At 36.0% G+C, this 18,868-nt stretch overlaps 1 protein-coding gene across 8 annotated transcripts in view; it reads right to left on the bottom strand.

The window, feature by feature from the left end:
- Nucleotides 1-18,868, bottom strand: part of SLC38A6 (solute carrier family 38 member 6) — a 138,392-nt gene that overhangs the window by 63,973 nt on the left and 55,551 nt on the right. For 4 of the 8 annotated variants that reach the window (XR_010342051.1, XR_010342052.1, XR_010342050.1 and 1 more), the window contains exons 11-16: nucleotides 17,898-17,977; nucleotides 17,103-17,203; nucleotides 12,650-12,774; nucleotides 11,383-11,527; nucleotides 11,180-11,274; nucleotides 10,770-10,997 (exon numbers count right to left, since the gene is read on the bottom strand). Coding sequence is in view for 3 of the 8 variants with exons in the window: in XM_064374908.1 (XP_064230978.1) it covers nucleotides 6,500-6,702; nucleotides 11,176-11,274; nucleotides 11,383-11,527; nucleotides 12,650-12,774; nucleotides 17,103-17,203; nucleotides 17,898-17,977 (753 nt within the window). In the remaining 5 variants the exon portion in view is untranslated. Of the gene's footprint in view, nucleotides 1-6,302; nucleotides 7,984-9,881; nucleotides 10,998-11,175; nucleotides 11,306-11,382; nucleotides 11,528-12,649; nucleotides 12,775-17,102; nucleotides 17,204-17,897; nucleotides 17,978-18,868 lie in introns of those variants that run through there. The other 4 variants (XR_010342053.1, XM_064374908.1, XM_012435633.2 and 1 more) reach the window with 4 other exon arrangements.

Genomic DNA, 18,868 nt, shown 5'->3' with positions numbered 1-18,868 from the left:
TAATTTTTGCAAAGTTCCCCAGGTGATGCCAAGGAGCAGCCTGAATTGAGAATCACTGCAATAGTTTAGGCACAAGAGATGAAGCCTGGGATTTAGGCAGGAATCTGGCAGGAGGCTGGGGACAGGATAAAAACAAATACAGGAGGTATTTCAAAGGAAGAAATGACATTGTGACAGACTGGAGGTAAAGAGTAAAAGGATACAGTCTGTTAGATTCCTTTATGCATTCATTCAACAAGTATTAAGCCACTCCAAAGTATCAGGCATTGTCCTAAGCTCTAAGGATTTGGTTAGAAATAAGACAGTTTAGGTCCCAGTTCTTACAAAACTTCCAGTCTAGTGGACATAGACAACACATAAACAAGATTTCTAGCAGTGACCTGTATAACAGGATAAAGTTATAAAGCACTACCATATGTTGGGGGCCATAAGATGGTCATGACCATAAGACAGACAGGGCAGATCTCTCTTAGGGGGTGACAGTTGACCTTAGGCTTAAATAAGGAGCCAGGCTTGCAAATGTCTTTGAAAATTATGTTCTAACTAGGGAAAACAGTGAATGTAAAGGAGCAAGCTTGGTTGTGTTCAAGAGGCAGAAAGGCCAGTGTTGCTGGAGAATGAGAGAAAGATAGATTGATATCAGAGAAATAGTACAAACAAAATTGAGCCTTGTAGGCCATGGCATGGATTTCATTCTAAGTAAGATGGAAAGCTCTTGGAGGAAATTAAGCAGGGTAGCAACATAATCTGATTTCAATTTTTAAACAACTACTTTGCAATGTGAAAGTGGACTGCAGGTAGCAGGAATGGAAGCAAGAAAGCCAGCTGGGATGCTGGATGAAAACAGTGGCATTGCCGACAGGTATCAGAAAACTGTAGTGAGTAACAGATTTGGACATGTTAAGTTTGAAGTGACTGTGGAACTCCCAAGCAGAAATGTTCTGAAGCAACTAGAAATACAGAAAACAGCTAAGAGTTTAGACTGTACCCGATGATTTGGGGGTCACTTCTAAGGGAAGTGAGGAAATGCAGGTTAGATGACACTACAGGAATGTTAACAACTTCGCCGGAAGTGTAGATTAATAATAACTCAGGAGAAATACTGACAGTGGTGGGCTTCAAGGCCCTCTAGTCATGTCTCATTTAACATTTTATCTGTGAATGGGATGAAAAAAAAATGGAAGTATGATAAAAGATGTCACAAAAGCAGGGAATCAAGATAATTCTATTTTTTTCATCCTATTCACAGATAAATTGATTCTCTGAGGCACGATAATCAAGATTCAAAAAAACGTCTCATCTGCTTGAGTGGTGAGCTGAAGCTAACAGGATGAAAGTTAACATATAGTTAACAGATACACACATATCTATGTATGTATTTGTGTGCCTATTCATATGTGTGTGTGCATATATATTCCCTTATATTTAAAAATGTAAATCAATAGAACAAGCACAGGGTTCTAGGAACCTGGATAATTCACCTGAGAAAAGCCTGCAGCTTTTCTGACCACATACTTTATAAGCCAAAAGTGTAATGTTATTGTTAAAAATGCTAATGTAAAGTCAAAATATGTGGATAATATTTACTACAAAACTACAATATGTGGATAATTTTACTACTTTTCTGGGGAAAAATACATCAGTAGTGAAAATAAATGCATTGGTCAGGATATTTCTAGAATACCATTTTCTGGTCAGGCTGCTGACTAAATGAAGCAGAGATGGGAGAAGAGACATACGGTTGGAAGCTATGTGATTTGAGGGACAGTAAAGTAATAAAAGTGTACATATATTCAACGTTTAATGGTTTACTTGAGTTTCCCCCAAGTATCATGTAATCTCACTTGAAGGAGAATTTCCTCTGGTTGAGGGAAAAATCAGTCCAATATTGAGCTTTCAGCAAGTTCAGAGAATAGTAACTTTTCTAAAATTAGAAAGGGATAGAGCTGGGATTTGAGCACAGGGAATTTTGACTCCAAAATCTTCTTCATAAAATATATATGAAAAATATATGTATAATTTTTCATTTAAGCAGTTTTACCTATCAAGTTGTTCTGAAAATGTTCAGTCAAAGTTGTATGTGAACTTTTTTCAAGCAAGATGTATGTATGCATGTCTTACACAGCTTCACAATCTTAGGACTAGATCAACCTCTAGGACATAGTATATGCTAAGAATTTGCTGAATGATTTAGCCAGCCCTTTTGCTTGTGTTGTGTATCTGTCCACTGATGCCAATTAGATAAAATATATACCATATTGACTTTTGAACAGCATGGGTTTCAACTGCAGGGGTTCACTAACAGTTGATTTTTTTAAATCAACATAGATCTGATACAGAACAAAAACAGTATTTTCAGGATGCAAAACCTGCGCATGTATACACAGGGTTGATTTTTTGTATATGTGGTTCTGCAGGAGGACTTGAATGTGCATGGATTTTCGTATATGAGGGAGATCCTGGAACCAATCCCCCAAGGGATGACTGTACATTCAAACGAGTGAGAAACATTTCTCTGCAAGTCTTTTCCTTTATAGCACCCTATATTACAATGTCTTTTCATCCATCTGTTTTTGTGTATTTTTTTTCTCCCTGGCAACTGAATTTTCCTTTCTACCCATTTACTTTGTACCATAGGTGAATAAATCTCTTATTCCTATCTGTCCACCTGGCCATCAGCCAAGATGAGTACTCCTGTTCCTTGTAATTGCTCGTCTTGACTGAGAGCTTGGCAAAGCAGGACAACAGATTATCGTGACAGTAAACATATTTATCAGATTGTTTAGGAAGGGTGAGAAACAGAAAGAATTCTGATTGCAATAAAGAAATCAGGCCCACAATATCTTTATTCATCCTCCATCAAAATTTTGTTTTCTCTACTTTTCCTACCTCTTTATGGAAAAAATACAGAAAGATTACCAGTAGAAGAATAAATAAATTATGTATTTGAATTTTAAAAACCCCACAAATTTCTCAATATAATAAAATGGTTCTAAAATGTTCTAAGGTCAAAAATTATGACACCTAAAATCCAGGCAGAAAAATCTGCAGGAAGCAAAGTATGTTTAACATAGGGCTAATTCTAACACAGCTGCAGAGAAATTCTAATTCTAACACATGCCGAAAAGAAAAACAGGTTAAAATTAATTCAATTTGAGTCTCTCTGTTTCTAGCATCTATTTTCTCTCTGTATATACTGTACTGGCAGTGTCAGCACTACAGACAGCCAGAGCGGAAATACTCTCCACACCCAGCTACCCACAGATTATCCAGTAACCTGAGCCTGCAAACATGCAGGACAGAGAAGGGAAAAGAGAAAAATCTGTTTACCTTAAAGAGAGATCTTCCAAACTCATTAACATCATATACAGTACTCGCTATTTCATTTGTGTTAAGATAACTTTATTCCCAGGCCCTAAAATGAATCCTTTCAGGGTCAAATGGCTATAGCACTTCTACCAATGGGTGGAATACACATTTCAAACACAATATAGTACTGGTATAAAGGACACATTGAGAAAGAAATGCCTTTTTCAACTGATCTCTGCTTACTTCACTACCCCAGGGATATGAGAAAAAAAAAATGTAAAGTTCTTCAAGGTAGATGCTTTATATGTAGGCAAATATAGAACAGGAGATTTTGCAAGGATGAACATGTTTTAAAAAGGAGCAAACGAAGACCAATGATTAGCTCATAGCCCATTTAAAGGCATATATAAAGTTGACCAGAAAATGGATGATTCATTTCTGCTTTTCCACTGATGGATTTACCAGCATACTAAGCTGAAGCTTCAAAAATGCTGTGGTAGGAAGAAACACTACAGTATAGAAGCAAACAAAGCCAGAGAGGTTGGGTTGATCTAGTAACTTGCTACCCGTCAAATGACAGATATGGAATTGCTGGATAATAGAGAATCTATGGTACTTTCAAGAACTCAATTCTATACCTAGATTGTGTTGAATTTCAGATCCTGCTTCTAGATGGACGACACACACACACACACACACACACACACACACACACCCCCCCCCCAAAGATTTCCAGACCTTGGGTGTTTAAAGGGCCTTCACACAGTAAATCAACCTACTGCTGTCTTGTTTTCTCTGCAGCCAGACTGAAATAATATAGCACCAGCAGAGGTGTGAATTACCACCATTCATCTTAATGGAGTGTTAACTTCAAAGGCTTGTTTTAACCATTTAAATGCTAAGCTCATGAGTAAACATTCTGTTTTAAAAAAAAAAGTACAATTTAAACATTCACCCTCAACATATGAAAGTAATTTATAGTCTTGGCACTTCGTCTTTTAATTTAGCAAACAAGTCTCCAAATGTTAGAAAAGTATATATTTTCTGCTTTACTTAGTTTTATTTTAAATAGTTATTACCTAATAAATTATGAACATTAAGCCCATAATGAGAAGGCCCATATTTCCCAGGAAAAATTCTGAGGGGCACTTGAACAAGGTTTTTTTTTGTAATCCTGGTTGAAGGGGGCACTGCTCTCACCAGCCATCTTACTAACTTCATCTAAATGCAGAGAGAAAGCTGTGACTCAAAACAGACAACTAGATAAGGCAGAAGATTAAAGTAAAATAAAAATGAATACCTGAACAAATAATTTTTCTTGCTACTAAGTTTTGTGCAGACTATTCAACAGATTGTCCCTTTGCAAAACCTCCCATGATCCTATCTCATGAGCAGGTGACAAATGTATTAATTGATGCCCAGCTGTCATCACAGTTAACATTTGCCCCAAGGGGCATCCTTGCATCTGTTGCAGATTTAGGGTTATTTTGGTATTACTGGAGTTAGACTTATTTAAGCAGCTGTACGCCTATCTGTATTTGGATCCATAATTTCATAAACAGAAAAAAAAGGGTACAAGTAGTAGGCTATCAGACGGAATGGCTCTGGCTGACCTGAAGCCACATGGGAGGTCATGTCTGGCTGTACCTTGGGACCATGCTAAGTGCCTAGTTTCAGGAAGTCATTATTAGTAGGAGAGTACAGTTGGGGTAAACTGTGGGAAAGCACTAAAAATGTGCACTTGGGGCTAGTTCCTCTGTGAGTGAAGGCTAGAGAAAGATTCTGAAGATAATTGTCATGCAAGATAAAGAAATTCAAGATATGTTTCCATGTCCTTAGTGGAAAGCAAATTTATTTCATTGGTTCAGATAAGGGAATGGACAAAGGGGATAAACATTTAACCTATCAAAAGAGTCTGTTTTGGTCTGTACCTAATTTATATATAACATTTAATTCTATCAATATGACTGTATAATAGGCATTAACTCCATTTTATAGATGTGAAAGTGGAGGCTTATAGAGGTTACGTAGTGTGCCTTTCACTGAGACTTGAATCCAAGTCTTTCTAACCCAAGAGCTTTGGTCTTTTACCACTACACTATGCTGTTCTCAAGTTGCCAAATAAGTATGTCTGATCTTCTCAAAAGAGAAGCTCATTTGTCGCTTATTTCCTAAGTGAGAAACAAAGGGGCACCTGCAAAAGTGTTTATTTCCATAAATGAAAATTGCACTTTGCATGCAATTCTCTACTTTACATGTGTACCGGGGTAGGATTACATTTCTACTGATACACCCTGGCTTTGGTAGGCTGCTAACAATGTGCCCTTTATGTAGAATACTCATGGGAGGAGAGTCCTAACTTCTGGTTCCTAACCAGAAATAAGCCATGTCAATGAGAAGTTGCAATGATTTATGAACTCCAAATAAAATATTATAGAAATGATCAATATTTTATCCCTGTTTGCCAAGCAGAATGTTGCACGTTTTAGTGACCAACTACGAAAACTCAGAGAAAGGACTTTCAAGTACACAGCAGTCATCACAGGTCTATTTCATAATGAACAGTAGTGGAAAATTACGAAAGTTTTTAGATAGGATTTAGAGGCAGGGCAAAACACCAAGTAGAACAATCTCTTATTAGTGACTGATGCTGACAACATTAACCCACAGCTAAGAATCAATTTTGTACATAAATTTTTTTTTTTTTTTTGAGACGGAGTTTCGCTCTTGTTACCCAGGCTGGAGTGCAATGGCGCGATCTCGGCTCACCGCAACCTCCGCCTCCTGGGTTCAGGCAATTCTCCTGCCTCAGCCTCCTGAGTAGCTGGGATTACAGGCACACGCCACCATGCCCAGCTAATTTTTTTGTATCTTTAGTAGAGACGGGGTTTCACCATGTTGACCAGGATGGTCTCGATCTCTTGACCTTGTGATCCACCCGCCTCGGCCTCCCAAAGTGCTGGGATTACAGGCTTGAGCCACCGAAACAAAAGATTGAACCAATATATTTAAGAACATTTAAACACTTCTGCTCTTTGAAAGACACTGTTAAAAGAATAAAACAGCAAGCCACAAAATGGGGGGAAAAACCTTTGCAAAACACATATAAAGAACAGAAATTGGCCAGGCATGGTGGCTTACGCCTGTAATCTCAGCACTTTGGGAGGCTGAGGTGGGCGATCACTTGAGGTCAGGAGTTTGCAACCAGCCTTGCTAACATGGTGAAACCTGTCTCTACTAAAAATACAAAAATTAGCTGGGCGTGGTGGTGTGCGCCTGTAATTCCAGCTACTTGGGAGGCTAAGGTACTAGAATTGCTTAAACTGGGGAGGCAGAGGTTGCAGTGAGCCAAGATTACACCACTGCACTCCAGCCTGGGAGACAGAAGTGAGACTCTGTCTCAAAAAAAAAAAAAAAAAAAAAGAACAGAAATATAAAAGACACAAAGAATGCTTAAAAGTCAACAATGAGAAAACAATTAAAAAATGGTGGTGTATGCCCGCAGTTTCAGTAGTACTCAGTATGCTGAGGCACTAGAATCGCTTGAGCCCAGGAATTGAAATCTAGCTGTGGCAACACAGCAAGACCAGCCTTAAAAAAAAAAAAGAGGCAAAAAAGAGTTAAGTTAAACAGATATCCCATCAAAGAAAAAAAAAAACAGATGGCAAACATCCATATGAAAAGATGCTCAATATCATAATAGGGAACTGCAAACTAAAACAGCGAGATACCACTGCATGCCAATTAGAATGGTGAAAATCTAAAACACTGACACCACCAAATGCTGGTGAGGATGTAAGACAACAGAAACTGTTGTACTGCTGTCTGGAATATAAAATGTCACTGCCATTTTGGAAGGTAGTTTGGCAATTTGTCATAAAACTAAATATATTCTATACAATGCAGCAACTGTGCTCATGGTATTTACCCAAATAAGCTGAACATTATGTCTACATAAAAACCTGCACAGGGGTCAGGCACAGTGGCTCACGCCTGTGATCCCAGTACTTTGGGAGGCTGAGGTGGGCAGATTGCCTGAGGGTGGGAGTTCAGGATCAGCCTGGCCAACATGGTGAAATCCCGTCTCTACTAAAAACACAAAATTTAGCCGGTCGTAGTGGTGGGCACCTGTAATCCCAGCTACTTGGGAGGCTGAGGCACAAGAATCATTTGAACCTGGGAGGTGGAGGTTGTAGTAAACCAAGTTCACGCCACTGCACTCCAGCTTGGGTGACAGAGTGAGACTCCGTCTCAAAAAAAAAAAAGAAAAAATGAAAAACAAAAACCTGCACACCAATGCTTAGAGTAGCTTTATTTGTAACTGTAAAAACTTGGAAGCAACCAAGAGGTCTTTCAACAGGTGAATGGATAAACAAACAGTGGTACATCCATACAATGGAATACTAAGGAGCTATCAAGCCACAAAAAGACATAGAAGAAACTTAATTGCATATTGCTAAATGACAGAAGCCAGTCTGAAAATGATACATACTATATGATTGCAAGCATATGACATTTTAGAAAAGACAAAACTATGGAGACAGTAAAATGATCAGTGGAGATGTACAAAGAAGAGCAGGTACTAGTCCTACAGAAACTACTCCAAAAACATTGAGGAGGAGGGACTCCTCCCCAACTCATTCTATGAGGCCAGCATCACCTCGTTACCAAAACCTGGCAGAGACACAATGAAAAAAGAAAACTTCAGATCAATATTCTTGATTAACATCAATGCAAAAATCCTCAACGAAATACTTGCAAACTGAATCCAACAACACATTAAAAGTTAATCATGATCAAGTACACTTTATATGGGATGCAAGGTTGGTTCAATATATGCAAATCAATAAATGTGATTTATCACATAAACAGAACTAAAGACAAAAACTACATGATTATCTTAATAGATGCAGAAAAGGCTTTCAATAAAATTCAACACCACTTCATGTTAAAAACTCTCAACAAACTAGGTATTGCAGGAACATACCTCAGAATCATAAGAGGCATCCATGACAAACCCACGGCCAACATTATACTGAATGGACAAAAGTTAGAAGCATTACCCTTGAAAACTGGCAAAAGATGAGGATACTCTCTCTCACCACTCCTATTCAACATATACTGGAAGTCCTAGCCAGAGCAGTCAAGCAAGAGAAAGAAAGAAAGGACATCCAAACAGGAAGAGAGGAAGTCAAACTATCTGTCTGGAGATGATATGATTCTATATCTAGAAAACCCCATAGTCTCTGCCCAAAAGCTCTTTTAGCTGATAACTTCAGCAAAGTTTCAGGACATAAAATCAATGTACAAAAATTACTAGCATTCCTATATACCACCAATAGCCAAACTGAGAGACAAATCAGGCAATCCCATTCACAATTGCCACAAAAAGAATAAAATACCTGGGAAATACAGCTAACCAGGGAGGTGAAAGATTTCTACAATGAGAATGATAAAACCCTGCTTAAAGAAATCAAAGAAGACACAAACAAATGGAAAAACATTCCATGCTCATGGATAGGAAGAATCAATATCATTAAAATGGCCATATTTCCCAAAGCAATTTACAGATTCAATGCTATTCCTATCAAATTACCAATGACATTTTTCACAGAACTAGATAAAACTATTTTAAAATTCATATGAAACCAAAAAAGGGCCTGAATAGCCAAGGTAATCCGGAGCAAAAAGAACAAAGCTGGACGCATCATATTAACCCACTTCAAACTATACTACAAGAACTAAAACAGCATGACACTGGTATAAAAACAGGCACATAGACCAGTGGAATAGAATAAAGAGCCCAGAAATAAGGCCACACACCTATAACCATTTGATCTTTAACACAGCTTATAAAAACAGGCAATAGGAAAAGACTCACTATTCAATAAATGGTGCTAAAATAACTAGCTAGCCATATGCTGAAGATTGAAGCTGGATCCCTCCCTTATACCATATATAAAAATCAATTCAAGACGGATTAAAGACTTAAATGTAAAACCCCAAACTATAAAAACCCTGGAAGACAAGCTAGGCAATACCACACTTGATATAGGAATGGGCAAACATTTCATGACAAAGACACCAAGCAATCACAACAAAAGCAAAAATTAACTGACAAATGAGATCTAATTAAATTTAAGAGCTTCTGCATAGCAAAAAACAAAAACAAAAACAAAAAAACAACAACAACAGCAACAAAAAACTATCATCAGAGTAAACAGCCTACAGAATAGGAGAAAATATTTGCAAACTATATATCCGACAAAGGTCTAATATCCAGCATCTATGAGGAACTTAAACAAATTTACGAGAAAAAAACAAACAATTCCATTAAAAAGTGGGCAAAGGACACGAACAGACACTTCTCAAAAAAAGACATACATGCCACCCAACAAGCACATTAAAAAAAAGCGCTCAATATTACTGATCGTTAGAGAAATGCAAATCAAAACCACAAGGAGATACCATCTCACACCAGTCAGAATAGCCATTATTTAAATGTCAAAAAATAATAGATGCTGGTGAGGTTGTGGACAAAAGGGAACATTTATACACTGTTGGTGGGAGTGTAAATTAGTTCAACAATTGTGGAAAGCAGTATGGTGATTCCTCAAAGAGTTAAAAGCAAAACTACCATTCATCCCAGCAATCCCATTGCTGGGTATATACCCCAAAGAACATAAATTATTCTACCGTAAAGACACATACACACAAATGTTCACTGTAGCACTATTCACAATAGCAAATACATGGAATCAACCTATACACCCATCAATGACAGACTGGATAAAGAAAATGTGGTGCATACACACCATGGAATACTATGCAACCATAAAAAAGAATGAGATCATGTCTTTTGCAGAAACATGGACACAGGTGGAGGCTATTATCCTTAGCAAACTAACACAGGAAAAGAAAACCAAATATTGCATGTCTTCACTTACATGTGAGAACTAAATAAGAACCTATGAACACAAAGGGAAAAACAACTTGGGGTGGTGGATAGAGGGTGGGAGGAGGGAGAGGAGCAGAAAAGATAACTATTGGGTACAGGGCTTAATACTTGGGTGATGAAACAATCTGTATAACAAATTCCCATGACACAAGTTTACCTATGTAATAAACTTTTACATGTACCCCCAAATCTAAAATAAAAGTTAAAAAAAAAATCAGTGGTTGCTAGTGGTTGCTAAGAATGAACCCTAAGGTAAACTACGAACTTCAGTTAATAATAGCTAATGCTGGCTCATGAAATGTAACAAAAGTACCACACAAACACAAGAGTTAATAATACGGGAAACTGTATGTTGGGGGTGAACTTTGTACTTTTTGTTCAGTATTTCTGTAAACATAAAACTACCATTAAAAATATTAATTTGAAAAACAAAAGAATGACCCAATACGTTTAAGAGCATTTCGAGTTTGTTTCTTATTTTGATAAAAACTTCTATACTTACTTCCCCATACCTACTGCCATTTTGTTCTGCTTTTCTGTTAATAATTTTTATTAAAATATTATTTTTCATCCAGGGTGTCTTCCAGAATAATTCCTTGTTGCATATAGAGATAGATTATTGTTTGTAAGAAGTAGGAAAATATTTCTTTTATTTATTAATCCAATCAAAAATGATGAATGCTAAACTAAAATTCCCAACCAAAATTCCAGAGATGAGCAAAACAAATGCCTGTGGAAATAAGAAAAAAGATAAACAATACAATTAGCATATTTGTTAAACTTCTATACTCTGCAATAATGTATTTTATATTTTGTAATATATTGACTTTCTTGATGTAGGTAAAATAATATAAACTGACAAACTATTTCTTAAAAATAGAAGTCTTAAAGAAGGAAACAAAAACAACCTACCCCAAACTTTTTCCATGAGAGAAAATCCTCTCTGCTAAGTTTAAGATAAAATAGTCCTGGGAATATAAAAATCAAACATGTTGATGTACTGGCACCTTTAAATCGGAGAGAAAAAAAGAGAGGATACTGCTGGATTCAGATATGAGGCTGGGTAACAATTTTATCAATTTTATTATGTGAACTTTTTGAAACAGAAAACTTACCAACTACACCAAATACATTTCTAATGTCAGGAACATATATTGCAAGCAAAACGATGATAATATTGAGTGCCAGAGTGATCAAAAAATGGCGAATCCATGAGAATGGAAAATTGGAGAAAAACATCATCACTACAGCTTTTCTGGCCTGTATTACAGAAACAGAAAAAGAAACATTTAGCAAAGAGGAAGTGTCAAAGTCAAAATATTTGCTGAGAGAAACATATACAATAACTATAATATTTTTGCCTCCTACATCATTTAGATTCCAAAAATGCAGCATAAACTATTATTATAAAGTGTATATACACAAAAACTGTTTATACACTAAACCTTTCCATGTAAGCTTCATAAAAATTATTTAGCTTAAATGCTAGAAAAAATCTTCACATGCAATTTTTTTAGGTTGCATAATTTTTTAAATTACCAGCAATAAAAATATAAAAAATCTCAAAGAATCATTTTCATTAAATTCAACAGATGAAAAAATAATTTATAATAGAAAAAGAAGTCATGGCATGGGAAAGAAACACCACTTACTATTTTATTTTATATATGTTTCACAGCCTGTAAATATGAAAAAATAGTTCATTACACTTCCCACTGCTAAGAGGACAGCTGGCAGTCACATCCCACAAAAATTTATCCAGTCCCTGCTGTAATCTTGGCACTGTAGCCCACACAGGGAGGAGGCTTGAAGCCCCAGTTCTTACAAAACTCAGCATTAGAGAAAATCCATACAGATGCATTTATACCCAAAGCCTTTGTTCCCACTTTCTCAGAAATCCGTTCTGCCCCTTAAATTACAATTCTAGAGCAAATAAAATATTTTGACCAACATTGAACTAGAATGCCTATGTGAAAATAAATTTACAATAAACTAGAAGGAGCTTATTTTTGCTGACTTGACTTTTCCTCTTCATGCACATTTTTTTGAAAACAGAATTAAAGGGGGGTGAAACAGAATTAAAGGGGGGAAATACCAAAAACTTTAAAAGAACTACAGTTTCTAAATTGGAAACAATGCTGTGGGAGAACGTAAATCTAAACTAAATCTAAAAAAGCACAAATTAGCTTAGTGGCTCACTGTTATTTTTATGCTTTCATGGGGCCATATGCAAGTATGAAGTCTTTGATCAATTACTTGACAAGCGAGTAAGATATACAAGCCTAGATGTGACTCAAACATTCTATTCTGCAAAGAATTAGTGTTGCCCTATTAGGAAGCAGCTATACTAAGCAACAAAAAAAACCATTTAAGAGTACTTACGGGGAAGTTGATTAGAGGGACTGTCAAAAGCACAGCAAATAATATGCATAACTTCACAGTCATAACAACAACATCATGTGGTAAGTATTTACTATAACCTTTTAGTAATTCTGACTCTACTTTGTCTGTAAATAAAATAATAATAATAAGGATCACATTATAAAGTACTAAGATGTCAATAGCAACAAAATTGTTTTCCTTTGCACTAATGGATGATAACAGATTTTAGATTCCCATGACCAAATCCTGGCCTTTCCCCTATCCTATGAAACACAGACATATTAATTAAATATTTTCTTGAAACCTACCACCTTTTTTCTTTTAATAAAAACCAGAATAAGCAGAACCTCTAAAATTATAATATGACAACAAATATATATATTAAAAGATCTCTTTAGAACTTTTCCATAATCTAAGAGTTTGAACATTTCTGCTGTTTGTTTATAAAGTGCTTTCACATGTATTGTTGAATTTGAACCCTATGATAACCACATTAATATGTAGGTAGGTCCAAAAGTGTTAAATTATTTGCCTAAGATCACATAACACATAGGGGCAGAGCCATGCATCTACTACTTTTTGGTGCTAAAGCCAGTATCTTTACCTCAATACCACAATGTTTTCTAGAATCTCATAGAGTTTGGGGCATGTTACATTTTATCTGTGGATTCATGTTTTAGAACAAAAAGAGGTGTTAGGGAAATGTCTTCCTTAGTAGGCCAGTGTGTGGTGGTCAGCAATAGGATTTATACATGCTGTCCAAGCTTTGCTTCACAGCATTTTTCCATTCTCACATCTCCCTCACCTCAACCCAGACAAGGGGTAAGAAGAGTGAGGGGGCTCAGAAACACTGCAGATCAGTGTTTTGTGGGAAAATATTTAACATAGAATGGTGCTTTTTGATTTGAGAGCATATGTTTTAGAAAGGATACTTTGAGGGTAATCAAAAACAAAAGAAAACATAACTCTGTTTTCAGAGAACTTAAGCGATGACATGAATACACACAAATGTGATAGAAAGTGTATACACACATGTAAGTGGCAAGAGAGTTCTAAACAAGAGCTATGGAGATTATAAACTGTGATGACACAGAACAATGTTCAAATCCTACCAGTTAATAGCAACTTAACTTCTCTGAGTCTCTCAGTTCCTACATCTTTAAAATGGAGACGGTAATATACTGTATAGAGTTACTATGAACTACAGAGTTACTACAGAGTTACATATTACATGAGCCAATGCATGTGCACTGATGTTCAAAGACGTGGGGGAAGAGATTCTCTGGAAGCAAGAAGCAGCACAAAAGAAAGCAAGGGAATGTGCATCTGAGAAAATAAGTGGTCTAGTAAGTACTACAGAGGATGTGGGTTATAGGGCTGGAAATGCATTTCAGACCTAATAATACAGTTCTGCATGAGGTGTGGACTCAATCTGGTAGGCCACAGAAATGCAATAATGACTTACAAAGAACAGGGTATTATGATCTGAACTAAGCAGGAGTACAGATTGGAAGAAAAAGAGACCCCAAACAGGCCTAACAGCTACTGTTACAATCACTAATAGGTAAAGAGAATCTGAACTAGACTAGTGATAATGGAAACGAGAGAAATGAATTGTCTAAAGTATCAAAGACATACTTTACACAATGTGGGATATGGACTAAGTAGGAGACTAAGAAGAGCCAGGAAATCTGGATTCTATTTCCAAATCTGTGAGATACTTGTGAGTCTTTAGAGAAATATGGTAAACTATTTTATTTCCATTTTCTGAATCATAAAATGAGCTATTAACACTTCTGGCTTAACAACCTTGTAGACTTTTTAAATGGCCTGGTTATTATGCAACATTTGGGCATTGGCCTGTCTCACCAGAGGAACCCTTTTCTCTTCCTTCAACATCTGTAATCAGAGCAAGTATCACTAATCTAGGTACATACCTCTAGGTCCCTTTTATCTGACAAAATTTAGGAAGTAACTAAGCTTTGGGAGCTCTGGATAAAAGGATCCAAAGTGGCTCTAGAATCTTGAATAACTAGATTTATTACAAATTCAAAATAGATGTCACATGTCTACTTTCCCAGGATGAAAACCCTTCTTCTGAGCCAGTCACTCTGTGTTCTTAACTGAGCCATAACATATGTGAGGGATAGAGTATTGCATGCTTCCCTGGATTCAGACAAATCTCTACAAATCTCAGAAAGGACCTAATGGTGATCTCTGCAAGTTATATATGCCATTGAAGTCAGGAGGCTGTCTTGTTTAATACACATTGTCAAACACGGTATTAAGTTTACAAAGATTATTACAAAGTAGCAGAAAGAAAACACTGGATTAGTATTCAGGAAACCTGCCTTTAATTCTGTGACAGGTCACATCGCCTCTCTGGGCTTTAGTTGCTCATCTATTAAATGAATTGAAAGCCTTAAGTTGAGGCTAGCCCTTGATAAGACCTCAGGTTCAATCAGCAATTTCTTCCTATGACACAAAGCTCCTGTTATCCTGATAGAAAGATATGATCAAAGGCTTTTCTTTGTTATGATTCACAATTCAAGAGCAAATCATTATCTGCCTTTTCTGTCTTTGGAGAAAACTCACTTTTGTATCATGTATTCAATCAATCAACCAATCAATCTATCTATCTAATCCATCCATCCATCCATCCACCCATCTGCCTGCCTGCCTGCCTGCCTGCCTGCCTACTTACCTACCTATCAATCAATCATATACCTACCTACCATGTGATTTTTCTTAGATGTATATTTCTCCATTATATAAAATTTGCATACTCTGAAGAATCTGCATTGGTGAAGAAGGGATTACATCAGAGACAACATAATGGCTTTAACTGATAACTAGGCAAATTCCTGTCTAGGAAACATGCTATCTACATGATGAAAACCTTTAGCCTTTGTGTTCAAGCAATAACGTTAGATAGATAGATTATACATAGATACATACATAGATGGATGTCTAGAGCTTAAGTGAGTCACCTTTTTCTAAAAGTTCACCTTAACAGAAACTTGGAATAAAGGATCTGGCTTCTATGGCATAATTTCTGAGGAGACAGCACAGTAATAAAGGCATTGGCTTTGGAGACAGACAAAACCGGATTCAAATCCTAATTCCATTATTAATTGACTTCAATATCTGGTCTAATTACTCAACCTAAATGAACATACACTGAGCTTGCAGAGTTGTTATAAGGATTAAGTTAGGCAGTATATATAAAATACCTAACACTTTCTTAAATGTTAGTTCAATAAATGTAGTAGCTTCCATCCCTCCTCCACATCCATTTTCAATCTAATACAGCTACAATTTAATACAGCTTCTAAGCACCTAATGGTGATTCTTAACTATTTCTCAGTCAGCCTGGATATTGGCAAACCATCTGAGTTTTCTTCCAGATAGTTCTATTTATCTATAGGGAGAAGAAGGAGGTCAGTGTTTTTGGACTTTTTCTCATTGCTAAAGATCCGTAAATATAACAGTGTTTGTGCCAGGTGACAATTTTAATAAAAAGAAATACAGAACTAGTCTGCTATACAAAATGTTTTTGAATCCCAAGAGACCCTGTTATAGTATCTTATTGACACAGAAAAGTCTTACTGAGTTCAAGTCTGTATTAAAACTAACAAACCGAATATCCAAAAATAAAGTTTATATATTTAAGTAATTTTGTTTTATTAATGATGATCAGAAAACCTTGACAATCTGTTTTAACTTTTTTTGTAGTGTCTCTAGCAAGGCACCATGCTCACACGGGAAATAATGCTTTTCCTGATGGTGTACATGGAACTTTACTTTTTCCCGAGGTTCTTATCAGAAGAGGAAAAAGAAAATCAACATACAAACCAGATAAGTTTTGCAAAAGAAATAAAACACAATTTTATTTTTGTTGCATAAATTTGAAAGAACCTGTAAAAAAAATTAAGGAGAAAGGTCATGGGGCATCATAGAATGCACATCTGCTGAATCCTGTAATAATTAGGTCTGAAGGCAGAGACGTCTGACATCTAAGTATACAGCTATAGTCCAGTGTAAAGCCCTTACCTTTCTCAACTTGCTCTTTTGCAATTAAGATGACTGACTCACCAAACCCCCAAATTTCTGAACTAGACTAATATAGTGAATTCACAATTTAAGAAAAACAAAATAATTAAAATTGTACATTTTTTCTTATAGGAAGAATCAATGCCCCTAAGCCTGAAGTTTTCCTTAAGTGGTTAAGAAAATTTTCATAAGAAGTTATTAATCTTAAACCTGAACTACCTTCATAAAAGAAAGATAATCTAATTCTTTAGGCCTTGAGAGGCACCACAGTACTGCATTGTAATTTGGTGACCTGAATGAATTAACTTAGTAATAAAAGGCATAAATAAAGTCTATACATTGGTGTGAGGCCATCTATATAACTATTATTTTGTCATCTATAATTTTAAAATATACTTACCATAAAAAGTGAGGTACCCAAAGAGTGCAGATATAAAATAAATGAGAAAACTTAAAGCAATTGCTGTATTGGTAACATTCTGCATTCTTTTCTTTGAAGGACTAAAAGACAAAAACGGCAAAGGTAGAATATGTGACGTGAATTATATCTAAAGCAGCAAGCTAGTCAAGAGAATTCCTAATCTCCCAAGCTAGTCAAGAGAATTTCTCAATCAGTCGAACCCACTTCATCAGTAAGTATATACTAGAATTCATCATTTGAAATTAGTACACAAAGATTACTCTTCTTCTCATTCCTACTCTCCTTCTTCTTCTTGAGACAGTCTCGCTCTGTCACCCAGGCAGCAGTGCAATAGCATGATCTCGGCTCACTGTGAATTCCACCTCCCGGTTTAAGCTATTCTGCCTCAGCCTCACGAGTAGCTGGGACTACAGGCGCCCGACACCACACCCGGCTAATTTTTTTGTATTTTTTAGTAAAGATAGGGGCTTTATCATGTTGGCCAGGCTGGTCTTGAACTCCTGACCTCAGGTGATCCACCCATCTCGGCCTTCCAAAGTGTTTGGATTATAGGCATGAGCCACCATGCCCGGCTTCAAAGATTACACTTCTAGGAAACATTCTCAACTTGAACAGAACTAATTCTTGGTTGTTTTGTTTTACACTAACACTTAGAATCCACTGATGAGAGAAAAGGATTAATAAAAGAGAATGCCATTCTCTTTTATTAATCTGAAAGTCCTAGAGGTGAAAAGTTACACAATATATTTAAAATATTCCAGGACTCTACAGTACCTTTGAAGTTCACAGTATATGGGTAATACTGAGGTATGGCAGAGAAATGAAAAAGCCATGGTTGGTAGGGCATAAGCACTCTGAAAAAAAATTTCAAAAAGACAAAATTATTAAACGCTTCTCTACTGAAACCATTATTTCATTTGACAACAAACTCAGTTCTTTAAAAAATCAATTTGATTAAATTTATTTCATCTTTTATGAGTCATCTCTTTTTAAAATAAGAATTTCTGAAAGAGAAAAACACTTATGATCATCAACAAGTATTTTATTTGATAGTTGGCTTGCCTGTACTGGCCAGAATATTTTTTGTCTTCCTTCCCATACCATGTTTCTTTTACTACAATCACTACTTCTACATTATCTGGGTAAGATTTTTTAAATTACATAAGATAGATAATATTTAAATAAGATAAAAATAATATTTTAGAAATGTTCTTTTTTTATTCTCAGTCTTTTAAACGTATGCAGAATTTATATACATCTTATTACCCTAAGCAGCACTAATAGTCAATGCTCTTGAACCTGCTTTCATAAACACAATCCAAGGGAATACTGAAAATATTAATTATATTTTAATATTGCCAGCATCTCTGAGTAGGATCTCTTTCAGTGGGAATGAATATCATTTATTCTAGACCTACAAACTCTTAAGAGATCCAATGTAATATACAAGTATAAGGTATTATTTTGTTTTTATTATTAGAATACTTAAGAGTCCGAATAAAGCAAAAAAAGTTACCATTTAAGTGAAAAATATCTTTACCAAACAGATGATGGTGATCTATTTTCTCCTTTCTGCTCTAAAAAAATTTCCACTTAACTTCTAGGCTCTTAAACAAAAGAAATTCCAGAAATGAAGACCTGTCTTGGGACATAATGCCTAGAGTCTTGATATATCTGAGGGAGGTTAGGAGAAAGGAAGCTGTAGTGTTTCCTGAGGCTGAATTAGGGGAATAAGAATTTAATTC

This window comes from Aotus nancymaae, unplaced genomic scaffold, assembly GCF_030222135.1.
Source record: "Aotus nancymaae isolate 86718 unplaced genomic scaffold, 86718_ANA_hifiasm-v0.15.2.pri h1tg000011l, whole genome shotgun sequence".
Classification (NCBI taxonomy): domain Eukaryota; kingdom Metazoa; phylum Chordata; class Mammalia; order Primates; family Aotidae; genus Aotus; species Aotus nancymaae.
This window is presented reverse-complemented; position numbering and strand designations above follow the sequence as displayed.